The sequence below is a fragment of the Lissotriton helveticus genome, chromosome 4_1 (assembly GCF_964261635.1).
Source record: "Lissotriton helveticus chromosome 4_1, aLisHel1.1, whole genome shotgun sequence".
Classification (NCBI taxonomy): domain Eukaryota; kingdom Metazoa; phylum Chordata; class Amphibia; order Caudata; family Salamandridae; genus Lissotriton; species Lissotriton helveticus.
Genome location: NC_136063.1, coordinates 1,093,898,884 through 1,093,923,663, shown reverse-complemented (window position 1 = coordinate 1,093,923,663; position 24,780 = coordinate 1,093,898,884). Strand labels below are relative to the sequence as shown.

Sequence of the window (24,780 nt, the reverse complement as noted above, 5' to 3'; positions counted from 1 at the left end):
TTATTATTGACATCACACTTGGCCACTAAGCACAATACAGAACATGCCATAAATGCTGAAGGGTCCCTATCAACTCCCACTAGTAATTTACTAGACAGTATAGAATTAATTGTAAGGAGTTATACGTTAGCCATAGTTGAAAGATTAAAAGGAGTGGAGACAAGACTAGGGAAAATAGAAGCAGACTTGGTCACACATGGTAACTCGGCTAGGGCTTTAGGAAACAAGGGTCCAGGAAGAGCATCAATCCCTAGCAGAGCTTCCACCTCGGCCCATGGTACTACATCAAACGTAGTAGCGGCAACATCTTCCACCACTACTCCTTGTCACCATTTGAAAATAGCTACACCAGTTGCGACTAAAAATCAGCCTACAGGTACATTACCTAAACCTAACCAGACTCAAATAGTGACAACAAGATTAGCTGCAGCTTCGAATTATATTCCTGTTATCCCCGTTAATTATATCCAAAGTAGGGAAGCGGGTAATTCATTAAACGGGCCACCTAGAATGGAAGGGGAAGAAGCCAGACACACCAGAGGGGTCCAAGGTAGAAGACCACTCACAGAACTTCCACCAGAAGCTGTACCCTATGTGGTGGTACTCACTGGGGTACCAGAATTGCCTGGAAATAAGCGGGAGGGTTTTCCCCAACTTAAGAATAAAATAATGCATTGGCTAATTTCACATAGACCAAAGGCCAGTAATATTAATGGCGAAATAATCCATGTCCGACGGTTGCCTTGGCTAGGAGGAAGACCAAAGGACATAGGGGGAGATGTGGTTGTGGTGAACTTCAGAGATAAAAATGCGGTCCAATATATACTATCCTGGCCGCATGGTAATGAGAATAGTTGCATCATACTGTGTCCTTTGACCTACTTTTATCCAAGATCCATAGTATTTCCAAACAAACTGGTAACTAGCAATGCTCTTTTGGATAACCATTTTTTTTATTTGGAGCCTGCTAGAAACCCTGTTCATATGTACCAACCAGCATCAGCCCTGTCTTACCTGGGTGGAATACCATACCCCAAGATACAACGCAAGTGATTATAGAAGAACACCTCACATACTTCCATTCACGCCACTGGAAACATCGAACAGGTTTGATGTTTTCAGTGGTTTGGATGAATGTGATTGAAGTTTAAGGAACAGGGAGGTAGAAAGTGGTGGTGCAAACAACTATAATTCTAATGGAGTAAAGGAGGAAGAAGGAAGTAGATCCCCGAGGCTAGACAATTCTGTTGCTGTAATTGGTAGTGGGACTAATTGTAGTTTGTCTTTACCCACAATAGCTGGCAATTGTGGGTCAAATGAGGGGCACTCCTTGATCACATTAGTTTCATGGAATGTGGCGGGGGTGCGTGCAAAAATCTGTGACCCAGATTGGAATAGATATATGAACACCTTCGATGTTTGTATGCTGCAGGAGACATGGGCCACGGACCAGGTCCACAGAGTGGGATACAAAACATATCAAATAGAGGCTGTCCCTTCACCAAGAGGTCGAGCCGCAGGAGGCCTAATAATATGGATCAGTGTTTCCACTAATATCGGTATAAAGATCCTAAATACTGACTCCCTAGAAATATTAGGCCTGGAAATAACTACAGAGGACAAAAGGATGATTAACCTTATAAACGTGTATAATAGTCCCCATCCATCTTATAAGGTGTCGCCATGTATCGAAAAACTGGAGAGTTTTATGGGCACCCTAGAGCCTGATGCAAGTGTAATCTTATGTGGGGATATGAATTGTAATTTTGAACCGATCGCGGGCATGGTCAACTTGTATGAAGATGAGGATGTGGCTAACAGGATACCTCTTCTGAGTGATAAAGGAGCCGTTGCTGGGACTACACTAGCCCTTCAGATCACTAGGTTGCTCACAAGCCATGGTCTGAGGGCTTGTAATGGGCGCATGCCTTCTGATAGCCCGAAAGCACCCACCTTTAAGAGGCGAAATTACAAAAGCAATCTTGATTATGTTATTGTTTCGTTTGACTTGTGGCAATATACAATTGACTTAAAAGTTACTGAGAGATTTGAAAGTGACCACTACCCCCTTGAAACCAGCTTTCTCAAAAACTTATTAAATGGGCAGGGAAACATAGAGGGAGGTGTTACAAATGTACAGTCACCAACATTAGATAATATTATTCTTAGCAACAATAGAAGGGCTGTTAAATGGGCATATATATTGGAAAGAGAGGACCTCTTATCTAATATCTATTGCACCTTGGCAAATACATTTGAATCATATTGTCCGCCCGGAAGTGAACATGGGGAATTTATTAACCTACACAAATCCTTTTTTAGCCAATTACTAGACCTTTTAACAAAAAGACCAAAAAAAGGGACTGGTATTGTAAATGCTAAACCAGTTGGGAAACCATGGTATAATAAAGAATGCCGTGTTGCCAAAACCGCTTTGATTGAGGCAATTAAAAGAAAAAGTCCCGTAGAAATTAAAGACAAATGGAAATTATACAATATAACATTGGTAAAAGTAAAATCCTCATGGGACGACGGAATATGGTCCAGTATGTTACAAGCAGCAAAAACCAATGACCAGAGGTCCTTCTGGGAATTAGTGGCCAAGGGGAATAAACGCGAGAAAGGCTCTAGAGAGGTCTTTTTAGACGAGGCTACGTGGGTAAAACATTTTACCAACTTGTATGCAGCTAAAATAAGCGAGGTTGCTTCCTTGGAAGAATCGACTTCTTTTCAGCCAGCGAATTTACATCCATCGGTAGTCTTTGATTTACACGAAACTGAGTTAGCAATTGCTTCAGTTAAACAAGGGAAGGCACCTGGACTTGACAAAATTCCAGGCGATCTTTATTTGCATAACACTGACGTTTGGGCACCATATCTAAACCATTTATTTAACGATATTGCGGCTGGTGATCAAATGCCAGAAACTTGGGATGGTGCAGAAATTATCACTATTTTTAAAAAGGGGGATAGAGGCGATCCTGCCAACTATCGCCCCATCAGTCTTTTAGACATAACTCAAAAAATATATGCCAGGCATATATTAAATCGTATAAATACGTGGTTAGACGAAGAATTAGTTTTATCAAAATATCAGGCAGGGTTTAGGGAAAAAACTGGGACCATAGATCAGGTTTTAAGGTTATGCTGCTTGTATTGGAAATATGTCATCATTCGCAAGGGCCACTTGTATGTGACCTTTGTAGACTTACGAGCAGCATTTGACCTAATACCCCGGGGAACTTTTAAAATTGGTGATGGGCCTTCACCAGGAAAATTACGCTAAGGTCAGGTGGGGCCCTAACGGGGAACTTACAGACCCAATACCAATAAAAAGGGGAGTACGCCAGGGATGCGTACTTGCTCCCACACTCTTTTCCCTTTTTGTTAATGATATTGCGGCTTATATGGAGGATTGTGATAATGATTCGCCTCGATTGGGAGGGGAACGTGTACCGTCCCTCCTTTTCGCAGACGACACGATTCTCATTCCACAGACTCCTAGGGGACTACAGATCTTATTAGACAGGTTCCAGCAATATTGTACCTTAAAAGGGTTAGAGATTAACACAAAAAAAACAAATATATGGCACTAAACCCTCATAAAAGTTTTTAAAAAAACCTAACGCTAAATGGTCACAAGCTTGACTACGAACAGAGTTTTACATACTTAGGGGTATTATTAGATTCAACTATGGGATGGAGACCTCAGCTAGAAAAATCTAAAATAGTGTTCAAACAAAACTGTCTCCCAATATTAAAAAGACACAATAAGTGTGTGAACAAGGCAGTAACCCCAGCAATAGAGATTTTTAGGTATAAGGTCCAATCAGCTGTTTTGTTCGGGGCAGAACTTTGGGGACCAGTATGTAAGAAGACCTTTGAAACACTGGAAAACAAGTTTATCAGGGGACTATTAAAAGTTCCCAACAACACCCCATTGGTACCCTTATTTCTAGATCTAAACATCAAGCATACTGACCACCACGCAATGTTGAGATCACTATTATTATGGGTTAGATTATGGACAACACCCGAACTGATTGATTACAAAAGTGGGTTGAAAGAAGTTCTGGACCTAGATAGTGGTAATCGAATTTATTGGTTTAAGCATGTAAGAGTGTGGTTATCCAAACTAGGACTAGCACACTTTTGGAGTGAGCCGGAGTCCTTAAATACGGCTTCCAAGAAAATCGTTAAGTTATCCTTCTGGTCTTATGTGAGCCACGACTCTGCGTATGTTAGGACACACGGCCCTCTAACCGAAACATTCTTAATGGTTAAAAACGTGGAGTGTTTTGAAACATTTCTTGATGAGGTTCAGCCGCCGCTGGCCAAAACCCTATACCTAAAATTCAGATATGGAACACTGAGAACCAAAGTAACAGAGAAAAGCTGGGGGAAGACAAATAGCGATTACTGTACCTTATGTTCTAACAATATAAGGGAAGACGTTTTACACATATTGTTTTTTTGCCCTAGTTATAGCATACCTAGGAAAAAATGGATAAAGCCATTGTGTTATATCATTGGCTCTAGATTCCATAAGGAAGCTGGCAGAATCTTAAAAACAGATACCAGCCAAGCAATTGTGTTTGGAATTACTAGATTTCTTCTGGCTGTAAATTTTATTAGATTAAAAATGTCTCTTCCATTTTAAACTGTATCCCTTTTGGACCTGTTCAAACCACGGATTATGTTCTTAAGTTTTATAGGTTGTAATTTTTTTTAAACTTTATGCCTTGGATGTTATAAATTTCGACTTGATTTAATGACATTTTAACATTGTATAATGTGTTTTAAACTATTTATTTAAATCTTGTGATAATCCTAAACAATGGCAGATTGTTCTAAAATGATGACATGTAGTATTGATTACTGGTTTTTTGGTATGGTATAATGATTTTTTTTATTATGTATTATTGTATATCTTTTATGTTGCAATGCAACGAAATAAAGATCATTGAATTGAATTGAATTGACTTATTTTTATTTTTTCTGGTATTTCGTCTGATCCTTATGTTTTCAGTTATGATGTTTTCGATTATTTGTTATTTGCATTCATTTTTATGTAATTTTTTTAATCACTGAATATTTTATTGGTGTAGTATTTGTTTTCTGTGTAACATTCGAACCGTGTATTCCTTTTGCCATTTCTTTTTGTAATTTGTCGTATAACAGCTGTATCTTTTTACTTTAACAGGTGTGAACTTTGAATTTCTGTATTTCTTATAATATTATTTGTATGTTGTTATGTTTTGAGAAGGGCACCAGTAGGCTTTTGATGTGATCTGCCTGGTTGATCAGACCAAGGTAATCTTAGCGACAAAAGGTTATTGTACTGAAACTTTTTTGTTTGTGGACTGACAGGTAGTTTACAAATACAAACAAATCGGCATAAGGAGCAGAACTTCAACATTTGATAAAACCTCTACATGCCGAGCTGGCTCTGTGTCATTTTTTCTTGTAAAGTTGCAATATTCCCTTTATGTATCTTAGTTATACAAACATAAATAATATGTGAATTTGGTCATGCATTGATTGAAGTGGAAATAGGTTCATATGGTCAAGGCCATTTCCCAAATCTTAATGTTTTTCCTACCTTACCTATGATGTTAAAATTAAAAAGTAAAACATAGATGGGCTTTCTAGATACTTTGCAAGGCATGGGTTGTGCACAAAATACATATTTAACGTCTAACGTATACACATTAAAACCTAGTTCAGACCTATTCTACCAGCAGTTTATTGTTTGCCAGGAAATTTTGAGTAAAGATATATTGTGATTATTTGAGGACTTTGTATTGAATCCCTATGAGGGTTCCAAAAAAGCACTAACACCAAAATATTTCATTTTATTGCAATGTTCCAGGACAATATATGTAACTTATACAACTATTTATGAAAGGTGTTCTCGATTGCTAAATATTAATTGTACTTTTTTATTTTCAGGGAAATGATGTTCGGATAATTCTTGGACAGTTTGATGAACATATGGCAGCAAAGGTGTTCTGCTGTGTAAGTAAATGCATGTTTAGTTTGTGAAAAATAATGTGAATCTCAAGGAATAACAATACCACCTGAACCAAATAGTAGCATTGATGTTTCCTGTGTGCTGACAGGTTTTACAAATGTTGCCTACACTCCAGTATTACACCACCAGTTCAAACCGCTCCATGTCAAAAATACGCAAAATTCAGTCAACTAGGTTGAGGGAATACCTTACAAATGGCTTGAACCTGGGTTTTATCAAGTCAGTTTGAACGTTTTAAAAATTATAACATAATCTGGTTCGTAATGCTGAAAGAAAGTTCTAATCTGAATACCCTAAAGTTCCGTTTTTGGATCAAACACGTAACATGAATGTAAACTGAAAAAATAAGGTAAAACGAGAAGTGCGGACAGCAATCTTGCAAATCATAACTATATCAGTCAAACCTCACAAAGACTATGGAACAGGTTAGGTCTATACATGCAAAAAAATCAAACCTCCTTAAATTTCCTTAAATCATGCTTTTCATGTCCGCCTCGGTTGGTATAACCACAACTCTACTACACCTGTCTATAGGCACGGAATAACAATACTTCCCATCACATCACCACAATCAACACATCTCTAAACTCTATCACTATTTGTCTTTCTCTCTCGCTCTCTCCTTTCATCTATTTCTCATTTTCTTTCTGGGGTACCCTTATATCATCCCTCTGCCCTTGTCATCCCTCTGCCCCTTCCCAACTCCCCAGGTTTCCATAATTTATTAATCTCTTTTCATGTCTTCATTTATCAATGTCTTGTCACGTTTGGGCCATTTAGAAGTCTTTCAACCTCATCTCAATTTGCTTCCCACAAGTATATTGCTCATTATGTATGTCTTATAACGCGTTTGTGATTTTTTCCCTCCCCTTACCTGTATATCCCCTAATATCAATAAAATACTTTGAAATACAAAAAACGGTAAAAAAAAAACTTGAAATCGTTGCCAGAACTGGAAATAAATGTGAGGGGTTCAAAATGGAAATTAGAATTTCTCAAACAAAAATGGCATTTATTTACAACTCCACCTTCTCCATATGTTAAGGTAACATGGTAGCATGTTACCAGTCAATACAATGGGTAAAAGACTTGAACATAATTAAAACTATCCTAATGTTTTTTTTTTACGGAGTGTTATATAGCGTGAACTTGACCCGCTGGTATCGGGTATCAGAGCGCTTTACATAGCACCAGTTGCATTACATGAGGACACATTCATTTTTGTTAGGCACGGGGAGATTAAGTGATTTGCTGTTATATTTTTTGTGAATCTCTAATCACATTTCACAGACTGCATTTCATATGAAAGTCCCAAGTTCTCTATCCAGTTCTTTCCAGGTTACCTAAATAGGATGGCAACACTCAAAACACTGAGAAAGGCTGGGAGCTTAGGCCACACCGGCTCAACTTTTGGGGGTCTTGCACTCATTAAAAACAGAAAGTGATGGGCAGTGCAGGAAGAAGAAGCAGCGATGAAGTACGCAGCATAGTGGTGTGAATTACAAGGTTGCATTCAACATCATTGTTTGGGAAGACATATGGAGGCAAGCCCTTTTTGTAAGCAGCTTGACATACTGCTAAATGCAGTTACTTTCCGGAAGTGTATGGGAAGTAAAACAAGTGTCCAGTTTGAATGCTCTGCACTGGGGAAGGTTCATACTTGGGCTCAAAAGGGGAAAAGGCGTGTTCATACTGTCTATTGCCTTCAAATCTCCTTTGAATGTAGGTCTCAATATGCATTTCAAGGAAGGTTAAAATTTTGATAATTAGTTCATTAATTATTACCTCGAATGTACCATATGACGTTAATGATCACAGTCATTTGCTACAACGCTGCTATGTCCCATATAAAACTGGGTGAAGTGCTTGAACTGAAAGAGACAGATATCCATTCTCTCCAGGCTTTCTTATGTTTTTCTTTAACTTTCCTTACAAAAGATATTTTACAAAGAAAGCCTCAATTGGTTGACTTTACACATATGTGGTACTTTACCAGTGTATTTAGATAAACAGGAGGTTTCTAACTAACGTTTTTTATGTGTTTAACTGTACTGTAATACTGGAGCATTGATCATCTGTGGCGGACATTATAGCTAACCCTTCAGGAAGGTTTACACTTGTTCTTTAGCGTAGTGGAGGAGGGTGAGTTCTTTAACATCCCTGCTATTTTCCTCATTATGTCTGTTACTGATTGCGGGAGCAATATTGTGTTCCCGTGGCTTATCGGTACAACCAGGTTTTGAGGGCAACAAATTTGTGGGCAGGTGTAGGCTAATTTGGCCCACTCTGTATCAAGATAGTTTTGAAAGATCAAAGAGAGCAAGGTATTAGTAGGGGCATTCAACAGTATTTCACCTCTATACGGTAATGTAAACATGGCAGGTGTAAAAAGTACAAATAATAAAGATAAGGTGCGGATAACCAGTAGGGAGAACATGGTGGCCGTGAGCTGAGCAGTCACGTGCCTGTGTTCAGCAGCCCTTCTGTTCCTATCGTGCATGTAGGCTGAGTATGCAGCAATTATGAGGGTATCAGGAATGGCCGAATGTTCATAGTGTTGTTTTCTTGAAAAAGATCATCTTTACCTGAGATGTGTGTTGGTTTGTTCTTGGATTTCCCGCGTTGCTTTGGGGCTGCTTCGGAAGGGAGGCAGAGACAGTACTGGCAGCGCGGCGTCAGCGGCGATAGCCAGAGCGCTTGGAGCATTTGTGCTGGAGACAACAACGGCGGTGGCGGCGGTGGGAGAGGCGGCAGAGTTAGAAGACCTGGAACCAGAGAGACGGAGCTCCATTGCTACTGCGGAACTGCAGGAAGAAAAAATGGGTCTTGAGGTACCGGGGTTCTGGGGGCCCGTAAGTGTGGTAAGTCCTCTCCGCCATATTCTCTGCACAACGCGAGTTGGAGAGGAGACTCCGGTGTAGCCTGTCTCCCACTGCCAACACGGTCTTCCTTGGTCTCTCTGTCTACTCAGCACATTGCAAACTTACAGGGGGATAAAAGCAGAGAAGCCGCGAGAGTCGGTGGGGCACCTAAAACACGGAGAGGCAGGGAAAGACACTGGTGTGCAATAGCCTAAGACTCAGGAGAGTAGTGAGGTTTGGGAGGGAGGTCGAGGGGGGGGGGTTAAAGCAGACCAGAAACTGAGTTGTGGAAAAGGCCGCTTTATTAGGAACAGGTGCACATTACAAAATCATAAACCTCGGCAACGCCTTCCAAAACTAGACCTCACTAAATAAATAAATAAGCCTGACCCCCGCTGCCACCCCCTCCCCTAAAATCTTTCTGGCCCCGCCCCCACCCATGCAATACAACACTTAAAACATTATATCAACATTATACAAAATTACATCATCATTAATAAACATAACGTCATCATAACAATCCCGAACTTACCCATACCAGGCCCATCCTCAACCAATCACCTGCCTGCCCCTTCATCTCTGTCAAACCCTCAAAAACCTATGATCATCCAATCAATGACCAACTTATCCTATACCAGTGCTAACACAAACCTAAACAGCAATTAACCAAATTCTGACACCAACTGCCCAAAAACAACTAGACCCCGCACTGCACCTGTCCCAGCGACAAAATACAATTTCGAAACAACCCCGTGCACCCCTGTTCCAAACAACAACGCCTTGAACCATACAATTAAAAGTGAGGGAAAAAGAACCGAAAATACAAAATATATTAAACCAAGGGAGGGAGGGTGGGACAAAATTTACGAGCCTCCAGCCACCAGGTCACCAAACCAAAATGGTGGCGGAGGGGAGGAGACAAGAGAGCTTATAGGAAGGGCTACTAAAAACCCTACCGAAAACAAGCCCAAAAGAAAACACCAGAAAGTTCTGGAAGGTAAGGACCCCTCCCCCCCCCGAAGCCCTCCCAAACAGCCCGGGGGGGGACCTCCCGGAGGTCGGCACCCCCCCCAAGCCCCCCTTACGGTGGTTCTAACAAGGCGCGTACGGGCCAAGCCTATCCAACTTTAGGTGCTGAGGGAGATAGGGGCGAGAGTTCCCCATACCAGGAATATAAAGGGAAGGGCATAAAAAAATTTGAGAAAAAGGGCGTTCCACCAGACGCTAAGATTAGAATAACTCCCTCGTTGAGATCGTATTTCAAAGTTCTGCCGCAAGTGCTGGAGGTATGGAAATAAAGGGAGTCGCTGGCGGCGCTGAGAGAGGGGTCTGAGCCATTAAGGATACCATAAAATTCTGCGCCTTTGAATATGGAGTTGAGTCTTTCCCTGCCTTCGTTACCATCCCCCTCTTCAGTCTCTGAGTTGGTCCGCGTCGCTCAGCTTGAGCTTCCCTTCAGGGTCTTTCCCAGACCCCTCCGGGCCAGACACGCAGTCAATCGAGCTGCAAGTAAAACTGGTTAATTTTGTAAAAGATTTTGTCATTTTGACCAGCACCGGAGGTAATGTTCCATCAGCTGTGAATATGGAGGAGTCAGCAAAGGTCAGTGGAGAGCCTGACACAGGAGTCCGTAGTGGTACATCAGGGCCTTTGGTAGCTTTAGGACTTCCAGGTTCCTTGGGGGGTTCATTGGAATCTCTCTTCCTTACCATGGCCACGGATATTAAAAAAGTGTTCGTAGTCTCAGAATCGAATCAGGGGGAAATTACATTATTTTGTGAATCACTGGGAAAAAAATTGGACAGTTTCAGTTCAAGAACAGTGTCCCTAGAAAATGTGGTTGAAGTCCTTAAAGATGGTTTGGGAGAAGTTAGAACCGATATCTCCCTGCTTAAAAAAGAGAATGCCGCTCTTCAAGAAAGAGTGGAATAATTCCAGGCGCAATAATTTACGGGTTCTAAACATACCTGAAGGGAAAGAGGGTGAGGACCTCAAATCCTTTATTGTCTCCCTCATTAAGGACACAATACAAATTGATGCTTCGGAACAGGATTTAAGGAGAGATATCCAAAGAATTCATCGGGACCCTTTTAGGAAACATCAAAATCGGACAAAGACCAGTAAGATCTTAGTCAGTTTTTTAACGTTTTCCCTCAAAGAGAAGATCTTAACAGCAGCCCTTAAATTGAAATCTCTTAAATGTATGTATTGCGACTTATATAGCGCACGTATCACCCGAAGGTATCAAGGCGCTTGCTTAGGGAACCCGTCCTGGTATTCCCCTGTGAGATACCCCGGCAGGGTATCCACAAGGTGAAAGCCAGGCATCCCGCCGCGAGGGGCCGTAGTGGAGATTAAGCAAGCTATTGCCCAGAGTCGCAGAGTGTGACCCCGTGAGTCGAGTAGGCACCGGAGCGAGAATTGTCGAGTCCGTGGAATTTTTGAGCCCGAGACCCGCCGAGGCGAGGAATCGAACCCTGGTCCACGGCCGATCTCAGCTTCCGGGTCTGCCGCCTCTAACCACTGAGCCACGCTTCTCCACTGTATGTATTCTTAAACCCAGAGTCTCTTCTTTTTCCTTTGAAATTAGGTGAGACCTCTCATGCACCATTTTAGATAGACATTGGGAGTTGGGGAAAAGAATGGATGATTTTATGAAGCTAGGAGTAACAGTCCAATTAAAATTTCCTGTGCAAATAAAGATAATGTTTAACAATAAAATGTATTTTGCCAAAACAGTGCAATAAGTGGGTGAGCTCCTAGAGAACCTAAAATTTTAATTAACCATCTCAGTTTTTTGTACACATGCCAGCTGGCTTCATCAAATAGATTAGGCCTTCCTTAGTATATAATTGGTTATATAGTATGGGGTAGAAGTATATAGAGACAAACTTTAAAGTAGGTAGAATAAGTTTTGAAGCAGTTCGGGCTTGCTAGCAGGCAGAATCTGGATGTTTCAAGGTAAATGGGAGTAGGATTCTCCAGGGAGGGGTGGGAGGGTGTTTCAATAGGGGGGGTGAGGTAACGGGTGTGGGAGCAGTGGGGAAAAATAAAAAAAATAATTTGCCTCTTACTTTAGTTGAAGTTCAAGATTTAGTGTTTTTGGTTTGGTGCCGGCGTTCTGTAGGCTGGGCTAAATTGAAATCCCAGTGTTTTTATCCGCCATGAAAACATTGCATTGTTTGTCCTGGAATGTAAATGGCCTATGAGTTAAAGGCAGGAGGGAGAAAATCATACAGTATTAAAGAGACTCACAAGCACAAGTAATTATTCTACAAGAAACCCACCAGTTGAGAAAAGAAATGAATGATATCTGTGGGAAGCTCAAGTGGGTGGAACATTGTGCCTGGTCATGTCAGACTGCCAATGCAAGGGGAGTAGCTATTTTAGTAAAAAGACAAGCTAATGGTACACTACAAGAAGTAAGAACGGATGCAAGTGGCAGATGGGTGATAATTAAGATTTCTGTAGAGAATGTCCCTATTACAATTGTAGGTTATTATGGCCCTAATCAGGACGATCCTTCGACTTTAAAGACCATCTTTTTTAATCCTTTGGAATTCCCTGATTCAACCATCCTGCCAGGGGACTTCACTATAGTTCTGAGTCCAAAGCTGGACAAATCATCAAAAAGTAGAGCTACTGTTTCTTCTAAATCTAGGGGCTTCTCAAAAGCAATAATGAAACAACATGCTATTTGTGATATATGGAGAGAGCGATCTGGCACACAATTGGATGTATCATTTTAAAACAAAGAATATAGACACAAATCATGAATAGATTACATATTGATTAGTAGCGATCTAAGCGGTAATACAAAGAATATTGGATATTTGACCCCCACTTGTCGGACCACGCAGAGGTCTGGATTGACCTGGATTTAGTAGGTTGCGAACAACAGAGGGTGTGGAATTTTGACAGCTCACTCCTCTTAAATGATACTGTAACTGGTCATTTGATCCAGGAGGTAAAAGCCTTTTTGGAAATTAACATAGGATCAGCAGACATCATGATGGTATGGGACTCCCTGAATTTTTTTTTGAGGGGGTTGATTACGAAAAAAACTATTTATAAGAATAGACAGTACAGGCAGGAAATCGCATCTGTGGAGTGCCAAATGAAGGTGCTGGAGGATAGGATGAATTGTTTAACCGATGAAGAGCAAGAATTAGGAGAGGCACTGGGGGCAGAATTAGATACGTTAAAAACCTTCTTGTAGAATATAATTCAAACAAGAATCTCCAATAGGTGGGAGGCGAGTAAGCACGCCCACTTTGAATATGGGGAGGGGGCCAGTAGGCTACTCGCTTGGAAGGCCAAAATGGATAGAGTCAGGAATCATATTAAAGAAATAGAGGACGTACATACTAACTCAGTAACAAGTAGGGAGGAGGAGATGGGAGAAATCTTCCATGCTTATTTTGAGGAACTATATAAGGATGACAGCAACACTGACAGTCTGTCTATAAAATATTGGTTACATCCGATCCAGTTACTTTCTCTTACTGCAACTCATCGGGAAAACCTGGATAACGCATCAAGAAGTCAGGAAGGTTCTTTTTGATTGTAAAAAGGGTAAAGCTGCAGGGCCAGATGGTCTCCCAGCGGAGGTTTATAAGAAATTGGGTGAAATAATTATTCCCTTCATGGTTGAGGTGTTTAATAAAATGTTGGTAGAGGGAGTCCAACCACCTATCACATGGGGTGAAGCAAATATTACCCTAATTTTAAAACCAGGTAAACCCCCTACAAAATGTGGGTCCTATAGGCCAATATCTTTGTTAAACTCAGATTATAAGGTTTTCTCCAAGATATTGGCGGATAAATTAGGGGGCATGGCTGGCGAGCTTTTGCATACTGATCAAAAGGGCTTTGTAAAGGGTAGAAATCTTTTCGCTCTGACTCATGATTTAATTGGTGCAATAGATTTTGCGTCCACTTTCTCTCCCCCAATGGCGGCTATGACATTGGATGCAACTAAAGCATTTGATAGGGTGGATTGGAAATACCTTATAGCCAGTGGCGGCTGGTGACTTCGAAAGAGGTGAGGCGTAACAGTTTGGGATGTGTGCCCTATGGCGAGTGAGCGTAGGGAGCAAGGCTCATTGTCATAAGAGGCACATGGAGCTTAAGCCTCAGGTAGCTCCTGCTCTGCCCTTCAAAGATCCTAACAGCACCTGGGCAGCTTCCTTGGAGACCCCTGCGCACCCTGTAAGCATGTCTGTACCCCAGTGTGTTCTGATACCCCAGACAGCTCATGAGGGGTCAGAAACAAGTCATAAAGCGACATCTGTGAACGCAGGGATTTCCCTGGGTTCCTAATGTTGACCCTGTGCCCAAGATAGATCCGATACTCCGGGCAGTTTTTCACCACAGAACAAATGTGGACCACGTGGAAGTAAATGCATTCATTGCAGCAGCCGGTGCACAGTGTTGTGTTGAAAAATTATCCCTGGGTGGACAACACAACAGCACACTTGCCAAAAATAAAATATTCAAATCCTAATAAAAGTCTAAGCACAAGATCTACATGGTGTGCCCACCATTGGTCCTCGAGGGAGAGATCCAAGAATGATTTAAGAATATTCATATGAGGCAATACATGCACTGACAATGTACATCACAATGGGCGCGCTGCATTGGAGAGTCTGTGCATAAACTGTAAGAGAGCCGGCCGCCCTATCTCTTTAAAATGCCACCCCCAACACTTTGAAATAAAATGTGCTTACCCACCCTTCTTGGAAGTGATGCAGGTATGCACATTCCCTCACCGGTGTGGCTGCTGCACCTCCTTGAGTCCAGCCTCCGTTGTTTGCACAGTTAGTGGTTAGTCTAAAAATCTTGCATGGAGTCGGGCCTGAAAGGCCAACATTGGAGACGCTTGAGCTAATGTATTTGCAGCAAACCACAGGCATATTTTCTTCCACATGCGGCAGAGGGCTCTCACCTCTACGACCACCTCGTGCTGCTCTTGGGAGGAGCTGCAGGCCCTGCCAAGCCGACCCTGACGCAATGGACGTTCACACCGTGGGGAGGTTCAGCTGAGCCGCCGGTCTGGTCGCAGGATTATTTTTAAGGTAATTTAAATCGCACCCCGCGTTGTGCCGTGGTTTGGTTTTTAAGGTTTATGAACACTTCCTTTTTCATAATGTTTATAAGTACTTACTTGCTTAAATGGCACACTCACTAAAACAAAATCCACTCCAGAGCATTCAATCCGAGGTTCTCATTTCAGAGTCTAGCTTGAATTAAAGGACCCATAAAGTTCAGTGGAGAAAAGACGAATCTCCATCGCGTGCATTTCAACTAAACACCAGAGCCATTTGACTCGACTATTTGTGATATGGCATTGTGACCACAACATTCTCAAAACATTCCTTCATGCATCCCTTAATACAGTTCCGTTATTGTCATTCTCCCCCACACCTCCCAGATAGTCAGAGACATTTTGTTAGTTTCACACAGGCACTTGCTTCCCGCTCCTTGTCTATTACCAGCTAGAGAGATTCTCAGCAGACTCTAAACGTCCCTGAGGTGTGCTCCTGGGCAACGTTTCTGAATTCTCTGTGCATGATGCTGGATCTGTGAGACAGTTACCTACAGTAACTGGCGGCTTTTTCCAGCAGCTGGGCCAGCCCAACAAGTTTTCTAGAGTGTGTCATCAACTCAGGCGTTTATTCTCCGAGTCCCAAGGTTATTGAGTATAATGACATTAGGTAACAGTAATACCTGTTATTTACAGCACTCAGATCGAGTAGAAGTGGGAGACATGAAATAGTTGTGATTATCTGCATAAATGTCACGGAAGCAGCACTGTTTAACAGAATATCCGGATAAATGGTGCCGAAATGCACGCATCCCGATTATCCGGCAAATCTGTGCCATTTAACATAGATAGCAGCACATAGCCTATTAATTTACAAGTCGCCTTCGTAAATAACGCAGTGCCACGTATTTCAAATGCAAGCCGAATAAACAGTAATATATTTGTGCTATTTGTCGGCATTATGGGCGGGTAGGGGGGTGGTGGAAATGGGGTTGTCGCTCTGTGGAGGGGATGGGGGGGGAGGCGGGATAAATAATAAAAGTAAAAGTAAACTTACCTTCCCATTCCCGAGACTCCAGACTCCCGCCGTCGCTGCGTTTGAATTCTTCTGGGCTCGTTGTCATCAGCGCAGCCTTTTTGATTGGTGCGGCCGCTGCCCCACCCGCATCATTTTCTCTCTGTATGTATGTTGCAGCATACAGAGAGAATAGGGAGAGTGGGCGGTGTTACTCGAGGGCAGGGGGGAGTGGCTTGTCCACTGTTGTTAATACTGTCTGTTTGGGCGGCCTCAGGCTGCCCAAACAGACAGTATTAACAACAGTGGGCAAGCCACTCCCCCCTGCCCTCGAGTAACACCGCCCACTCTCAACCAGGAACTTCTGCTTTCTCGCCGTGCGAGAAGGCAGAAACAAATGGTAATTACGGTAATAACTACCATTTGTTTCTGCCTTCTCGCACGGCGAGAAAGCAGGGGAGCGGCGCCCAAACGCCCCCATAGAGGAGCCGCCACTGCTTATAGCAGTTTTGGAGAAGTTGAACCTGGGGCCAAAATGTTGCCGCACCATCTGCCTTATATACAGCGAGCCCTCAGCTAGGCTGGTGGTAAATGGTAGAACGACCAGACCATTTAAAATCAAAAGGGGAACCAGACAGGGTTGCCCCTCTCCTTTTCGATTTATATATAGAGCCGTTTGCCCAGTGTCTTAGGGAGGACCCAGCTATTACACCTTTCAAGAGCGGCTGATGGGAGAGGAAGGTAGCCCTGAATGCCGACCACATTCTTATTCTTCCGTGGGATCTTGGTCCTCCTTTCCTCGGGTGATTGAGCTAGCAAGAGATTTTGGCCGGGTTTCTGGTTATGATGTTAATGCGAATAAAACCGAGGTTATGTCATGGAACCTACAGGGATGCCGATACCAAACCAAACAAGAGCTGCGTTACCTGGGCATTAAACTTGTCCCAGAAATAGATAAAATTACAAAAGTCAATCTTACTATTCTTTTGAAGGAGTGTCAAGAACTCATGAAATCTTGGGCTCACCTCCCATTGTCTATCTTGGGTAGAGTAAATCTCATAAAAATGACAATTTTGCCAAAGGTAACATTTTTATTTAACACCATACCTTTGAATTTCGAGAAAGCATTATTGGATAAATTCCAGCAATCCATTAATTCTTTTGTTTGGGCTTCCAAAGCTGTTAGAATATCATGGAGGAAGCTAAGACGAAGAAGGGAGAAAGGTGGTCTGGCACTCCCTGATATCCAATATTATGCTTGGGCCTTCCAGCTAACGCACTCCAGAATGTTGCTAAAATCTCCAGACTTCAGGGAGAAGTAAAATGTTTTAGCCATGTAGGAACAACTGGGGTTTTCACATGAAGGCTTTTTGTTTAAGTATGGGGACAACACATTTTTCAGAAAAGTCAGACTGAAAGTCCTAAGCGGCGCGGCTCAAATATGGGCTAGGATCAAAAAACTAATAAGCCTCGAATACTACTCAAGGCTGGCTCCCATGTGGGATAGCCCAGGAACTCCCAGTTGCCTAAAAGATCTTCTGGCTGTTCCGCTCAAAACAGCGGGGATATTAGTATGGGGGGATCTTGCGGTCGATGAATCTCTCTTACCGTGGGCCACGTTAAATGATAAGTTGGAGGGGGGCATATCAAAGTTCAAGTACTTGCAGTTATTATGTTGGTCTCAGAATTTGAAGAGCTTATTAGGCGGGAGAATACCCTGGAAGAACATCTGGTGAACAAGCTTGTAGGGAAGAAAGAGATTTCTTTTTCTATTGGGCTATTGAAGAGGCTATGGACAGTGAGTTCAAGTTAGCCGAGGAGTTATGGGGGAAGCCATCCGGGAGACAGACTGGGAGGATCTGTGGAAGATCTCTTATAACACTCTCTTCTCAGTCGTGAAGCCAGCCTGGCTGAGGAGGAATCATTATTTTACAACACACAGAGCTTATTTTTCCCTGGCAAGGCTCTCCAAAATTTCTAAAGGCCCACCTGCAAGGTGTAAAAAATGTAATTTGGAAAGTGTCCCGGATGGGCATATGTTGTGGGCTTGACCGTCTCTTTTGAAATTCTGGAGAGAAGTTGGAGATTGGTTAACTTCTATTATGGGATGTACAATACAGATTTCTCTTAAACTCATAATCTCTATTTTTTGCTATTCTGCTGGCCAGGCGGGAAATATGTAAGAGATGGGTCGAGATAACACCCCCAACACAATTAGAGTGGTTATCCTCGTTATATAAAACCTCTAAAATAGATCTGGCCCGATTGAAGAATTCTAAGAAGCGCGCCATTTGGAACAGCTTGTTAAATTGGACTTTGGTCTGACTGGTTTTTTTTTGTGGTTTTTTTTGTCCTATGATTAAGCCTCAGTGGAACTCTCAGACTGTGCTGGAGAGAGCTTTTAGGCTTCACCTTGCCTAGCCACCTGCAGTCTGCAGTCTTAAATCCTGAAGAGAGTGTAACCACCCTCTCCTTAACAAGGGGAAGGCAGCAACTGGAGGGAAGTTGGTTTTTGCTACTGGTAGGCGTGGGACGAAGGGTGGAAACGATTATCTCACAGCCTACTTCTGTTATTTGAGTAACAGTGGCAACCTTCTGATCTTCTGTTAGCTGAGGTTTGAGGCGAATGTTATAAAGTCCCTAAGGCTTTACCAAGTTATATGACGGTATAGTCAATTGAATTTTTTTTTCATTTGATTAATTCATCACTTCATTTAGTGAACTACACAACCATTTTTCAATTTCTTTCATTCAAACAAAGCATAAGTCTATATGCAAAATAAAACTGAATGCAGTCCATGTATAAATCCTATACAAATCATGTACTCAATGTCAATTGTTCCAAATTATAACATGTTTTTATAAAAGCCCAATGCATTTCAAGTGCAACCCTTCGTCAGGGGCATAACTTTACAGACATTTTTTTTTACATGAAATTTTCAATCCTTAAAATAAGGGAAAAAATTGTAAATAAAATGCATCGCAGTATTTGTTCTTGCAGCCACTATCGTGCGTGTGTGATGAAATCAAAGACCTTAAACCCAAGACAAACTCGGCGATGGAGAATTCAAAAAGTGAAAAACATGCAGCATTACAAAATCCATGGAGCCCAGATAGTTTAAAAGTGAAAAAGTAGGTGAAAAAATGTTCGGGCAATGAGGGCATCTGGCCCCCCTCATCACAATTTCTAAAATCAAGTGCTGAATCTCTAGTACTAAAAATAAGGTGTGGAGAAAACTGTCTGTCACATATGACCAAACAGCAGTTATTTTAGGGTCTGTACGCCGCGTGACCAATATCCTATAACATGTGCTCACCCCCTGAAATGGGGTTAGATGCTGAGACCTGGTGTGCACCCTGCCTGGTGAATTGCCCAGTGTCATAACGTGACTGTGTTTTGAATCCTACCTCTTGCATTTGTGATGGGATAACACGTAGAAACCGTTTTCCCCTCAGGACATGTTCAAACCTGAGTAAATGCCAAGCAGTAACAACTCATATAAGAATCTTGTCAAAACTCATACTAAAGAGATAAACCAGTCTGAGAAGGTGAACAAAAATTACCTGTACCGCTGCTGCTACTGTGAATCTTACTGAAAGCAACCATGATAGCAACCGTGATCTGTAACAGGAAATGCCAGCAGTCATGGACCGTAACATAATGAAAGATAAAAGGGACCTAGGTCTGCGGCAGGGTACGTAGCTCTCGCTTACCAAAGGTGAAAGAGGCTCAGGCGTGAAATATGTCTGATGATTTCTTGACTGTCGAGCATAATCTATAAATGAGAGACATAAACCATCGTGAAATACTCGACCCGTAACTAAAACTAACCCAAATCTGCATCGTAATCTGTGTCTCTCGCTTACCAGTGGTAAATGAAACCAGAATCCTGAACAGTAATCTCCCGTAGAGCCGTGCTCCTGAACCACAAAGATGCCGATGCTTAAATGCGTGCGTTACGTCTCTACGCGTCTCCTGATTTTGACGCATGCCCAATTAACTCAAAGACATCCCCGTGGCTGTTGCTTAGTTTGAAAGAACTTTATCAACAGCCATTCACAACGCACTCGTGATAGTCCTCAGATCTATGTCTACACAATCTCCAAAATTGTAGCCAACAATTTTGTCAGAGTTAGATCATTAAGTTGCTAGCGCATGCTAGCCGATCACATGCTAATGAAAACTGAAAAAAGGTCTAAAACTATGAACGGGTGCAATTATCAATAAAGTGGTGCATCCCAACCCGAGATTTAAAGGGAAACGGGCAAGAAACAGAACGTGACCAGGTTTATGAAGTGAGAGAAAGATGATAGTGGGAGCAAGTGCAAATTTACAAGATAAATTACCAATGCAACACGCTGAAATTTCAAAAAGATGACAACATTAATAGTACAAAATGGGACTACCAATGTAATCATCACTGTTTCACAAAAAGCACAGCATCTCATAATGATCATTTAAACCTTTAGGAAAAATGGTGTCCAGAAATGTTATCCAAAAAGTTTCTCTTTGCGCTAACCTGGTATTTGTGTCAATTCTACCTTTATGTGTGATATTCTCCAAGATGGTGAATCTAAGTTGCGGTATGGTATGTCTCATGTCCATCCAATGTGCTGCTAGGCATGAGTATCTGTTTTGATTGCGTATCATGCTTTTGTGCTCAATAATCCGAGTTTTAATTTTCCGGAAAGTTCTCCCCACATAGATATGACCACATGGGCAGCGATGGCGTATATGACTCCTTCTGTGTTGCAATCCGAAGTGTGTTTTGGTTTTATGGGTTTCCCCGTATGTGGATGTTGGAAGATATTTCGAAGAATAACATTGTCACACTGTCCACAGTTGAAAATTGTTCTCATGCCCTTGAATACTGAGGTCAACTTGAATTAATGTATCAGATTCATCAGCGTTCGAAAAAAATCTTTTTTATTCTGATGAACTGAGAAACCGGAAGATAAATATATTTTGAATAATGAGCAATGGAAGAAACAGCTAGTCATGTATATGAGATACATTGAAGCACGCATGATAGTGGCTGCAAGAACCTATACCGCATTGCATTTCATTTACCATTTTTTTCCCTTTTTTTTGTGCTCCAGCCGGTGGCTACAAGGATTAAATATTTCATGTAAAAAAAATCTGTAAAATTATGCCCCTGACGAAGGGTTGCACCCGAAATGCATTGTGCTTTTATAAATATGTTAGAATTTGAAACAATTGACATTGAATACATGATTTGTATATGATTTATACATGGACTACATTCAGTTTTATTTTGCATATAGACTTATGCTTTGTTTAACATAAAGAAATTGAAAAATTGTTGTGTAATTCACTAAATGAAGTGATGAATTAAATGACTTTGTTTTTGATCAAATGAAAAAACTTTTCTATTGACTATATCATCATATAACTTGGTAGAAGCCTTTAGGACTTTCTAACAGTGCGCTGAGTGACAGGTACGGATTCCTCCCCACCTTATCTTTATAATTTAGTATCACAGGTCTTTTTAGGCTGGACCTTAAGCAGACAGCAGCACGCACTGAATAAATTGTTCACAACAGTACATTTTGCTAACACAGTTGATTACCACAGGTGTGCATATTGGTAACCCAAACGTAGGTGTAAAAAGTACACCAACTACATACGTCACTGCAGTTTGAGCTGTCACAAATGATTAGAACCCGTTCACAAAACCGAAGTAGTTGGAGAGGAATACATCAGACTTATAAGAGACAGAAAGCCAGGGCCAAAATAATCGCATTTAATGGCTTGCATCATTAAAAGCCAATGAAGGCGATCAAAAGCTTTTTCGGCATCTAGAGTAATGGCAGCTAAAGCAGAGGAACTCCTGGATGCGAGATGTATAATGTTTAAAAAAGCTCTAGTGTTATCAGCTAAAGTCCTGCCCTTAACAAATCTAGTTTGTTCAATACCAATCAGATCGGGGATCACGTGATTAAGGCAGAGAGCCAGTAATTTAGCAAACTTTTTGTAATCTAAATTTATGAGAGAAATAGGGCGATAGTTAGTGCAAGATGAGGGATCGTTATCTTTCTTGGAAATCGAACACATCATTGCCTCCAAAAAGGTGCCACGGGCCTCGCTCTGGGGAATGAAGTACTTATATAAGAAAGGAGATGAGAGAGAAGCGACTGAGAAAAGCATGAATAAAATTCAGCTGCAAATCAACCCAAACCAGGAGCTTTATCCTTAGGTAAATGAGCCAAAGCAGCCTTTACTTTGGATAAAGAAATGTCCTGATCAAGAAAAGAGCGGTCTGGAGGGGGGAAGAACGGGGAGGAAGAGAATCAAAAAATGAATCCAATGCAGTATCAGAAGGAGAAGATTCAGGGGTGTATACATTTTTATAAAACTCTGTGAAACAAAGCAATATTTCTTCATCTTTAAGATGATTAATACCATTGTCATCAGTGATATAAACTATTTTAGGTTTTTGGGACTTAACTTTCATGTAATTTGCTATCAATTTACCTGCTGTCAGTGGCGTAACGAAAGTTGAGGAGGCCCCCCTGCCAGGTACACAGCGGGGCCTGCTCCGGATTTAATCCAGAGCTCTCAGGCCCGAGTTCTGTGATAAGTGGCCCCCCTGCAGTTTGGGGGGGGCTTCGTCGGCCTGTGTTATGTCCCTGCCTGCTCTGTTGCCTCCACCATCAAATTTGGAATTTATCTTTTATAGTACACCAGATGCCTCTTCAGTTGACCTTTTGTTGAAGTTTTGTTTTTTTTTAAATCTTTTTATTAACAAACAATAAAGAAAAACATCAGGTGACATTAGCAAATCTTGCAGGTTACGTGAGAACATTTCCATACTTTCAAACTAATAAATCCAAAATGCAGGTAAAGGATCAAGGGGACAAGAACACATCGGGGGCACACAGATATCTCCGCGGTAGTGATTCCAAGCCTCCCAGACCTTCCACCACTTCACCGGGCACCACCTTGCCAAATATACCGATCTCTCCCTGAACATGCACCAATCCAGGTCCTCTTCCAACCTCTCGACCCGGGGCGTCTGATTGGCTCCCCACAACTGGGCAATATTCCACTTAGCTATCATGCAGGCCAGCGTAACCCATTGCTTCCTACACGTATTCAGGTCCGTGGATTTCCAGACATTAAAAATACACCTGTGCGCTTCGGGCCGTAGCTCCACCCCCAGGACATCTCGTAGCTTATCATGAAGCATCTCCCAGTATGTCTGCACTCCAGGGCAATGCCACAGTATATGCATGAACGTTCCAATCTCCCCCCACCCCCTCCTACAGTCCCCTCCCTCCGAGCGACCCATTCGGACTAGACGAGGCCACGTGACATATGACCTATGGAGAATCTTTAGTTGTACCAATCGGAGCCTCATCTGTATCGCTACAACCCGTGGAGAGGAAATCGCCTCCCGCCAGTCCTCATCATCCAACTCTATCCCATCCTCACTCCAGTGCGATCTCAAGAGGGCCAGCGGGTACTCCATGTGGTTAACCAGCTTCTTGTAAATCAGTGAAATCATTTTCTCAGGGAGGTAACCGTCTAGGACTTGGTCTTTGAGGGGGGAGACGTCGGGAAGCGACGCGTCTTTGGGGATATTAGCAAGTAGGGCATGCCTGATCTGTAGGTAACGGTAATTTTCACGATCGTGAAGATGGTATTGTTGCTGAAGTGAACTGAATGTAAGGACTGTACCTTTCTCCCAGACATCTTTAATCTGCGTAATTCCGATGAGATCCCACTTGTCAAACCCCCTAGGCTTCCATAGGCTCCCCAACTTCTCTGAACTCCGCAACGGGGTGGCCAGTGTGAGTCTCCCTTCCCACCCGAGTTGCCTATTTGCCGCATGCCACACCTGAACGGCATGTGCCGTTGGTCCCACGAGGGGAAACCGACGAGGTCCAGCATAGAGCGCTATAGTGAAATTGCCGCCCGGAACTTGCCAACAATCCATAGCATATCCTGGGTCCCCAGGGGGCCCGTATATTGCATGATTCACCCCGGCCAACTGGGAGGCCCAGTAGTATTTCCGTAGGTCCGGGAGGCCTATCCCCCGTCGTACCAGGGGAGAGTGAGTTTGGAAAATGCTATACGTGGCCTGCCATCCCATAGAAGCTGCCTCTGAAGGGCCTCTATCTCCCTAAAGTAGGACGCGGGTACCAAGTCCATCGAGTTCTGGAGCGTGTATAAAAACCGGGGAAGAGCCATCATCTTAAAAAGCACTGCCCTATCCAGGAGTGAGAGCGGGAGCACCTTCCAGCGTGCCACAGCCCCCTAAATCTAATCACAGGGGCACCGACATTATTATCATATCGTAGTTTCGGGTCGAGTGTAACGTAGATGCCAAGATACCTAAACCCGGAATGCGCGATCTGTATCGGGTAATTCTGTGGGAGAACTGGTGTGGCACCCCTGAGGACGAAGAGCACTGACTTTGACCAATTTATAGCAAAGCCAGAATATCTCCCAAAAACTGCAAGCACGTCTAAAAAGCATATAAGAGATCACCTCGGATTGGTGAGGTAGAGCAGGATATGGTCAGCGTATAATGAAATGTTATCCTCCCACTCCAACGTCCACCGCAGGCCGCGGATCTCACGGTCCCACCGAACCCATGCCGCCAGGGGCTCCAAGGCCAAGGCAAACAAAAGCGGGGACAGGGGACAACCCTGTCTCGTGCCCCTGCCAAGGAGGAAGTCAGTAGACTTCTGATTATTCACGACTACCCTCGCTAAAGGTCGGGCATAGAGAAGGCAAATAAATATGGCCATTCAACCCTGTCGAACGCCAAGGTGGCATCTAAGGATACCAATACCG

The 24,780-nt window shown here is 42.5% G+C and overlaps 1 protein-coding gene across 1 annotated transcript in view; it reads left to right on the top strand.

Annotated features, from left to right (window-relative positions):
• The window catches only part of GABBR2 (gamma-aminobutyric acid type B receptor subunit 2), a 1,581,022-nt gene that overhangs the window by 675,285 nt on the left and 880,957 nt on the right, over positions 1-24,780 (top strand). The window contains exon 5 of the mRNA XM_078686234.1: positions 5,953-6,018. Coding sequence (XP_078542360.1) covers positions 5,953-6,018 — 66 coding nt within the window. The remainder of the gene's footprint in view (positions 1-5,952; positions 6,019-24,780) is intronic.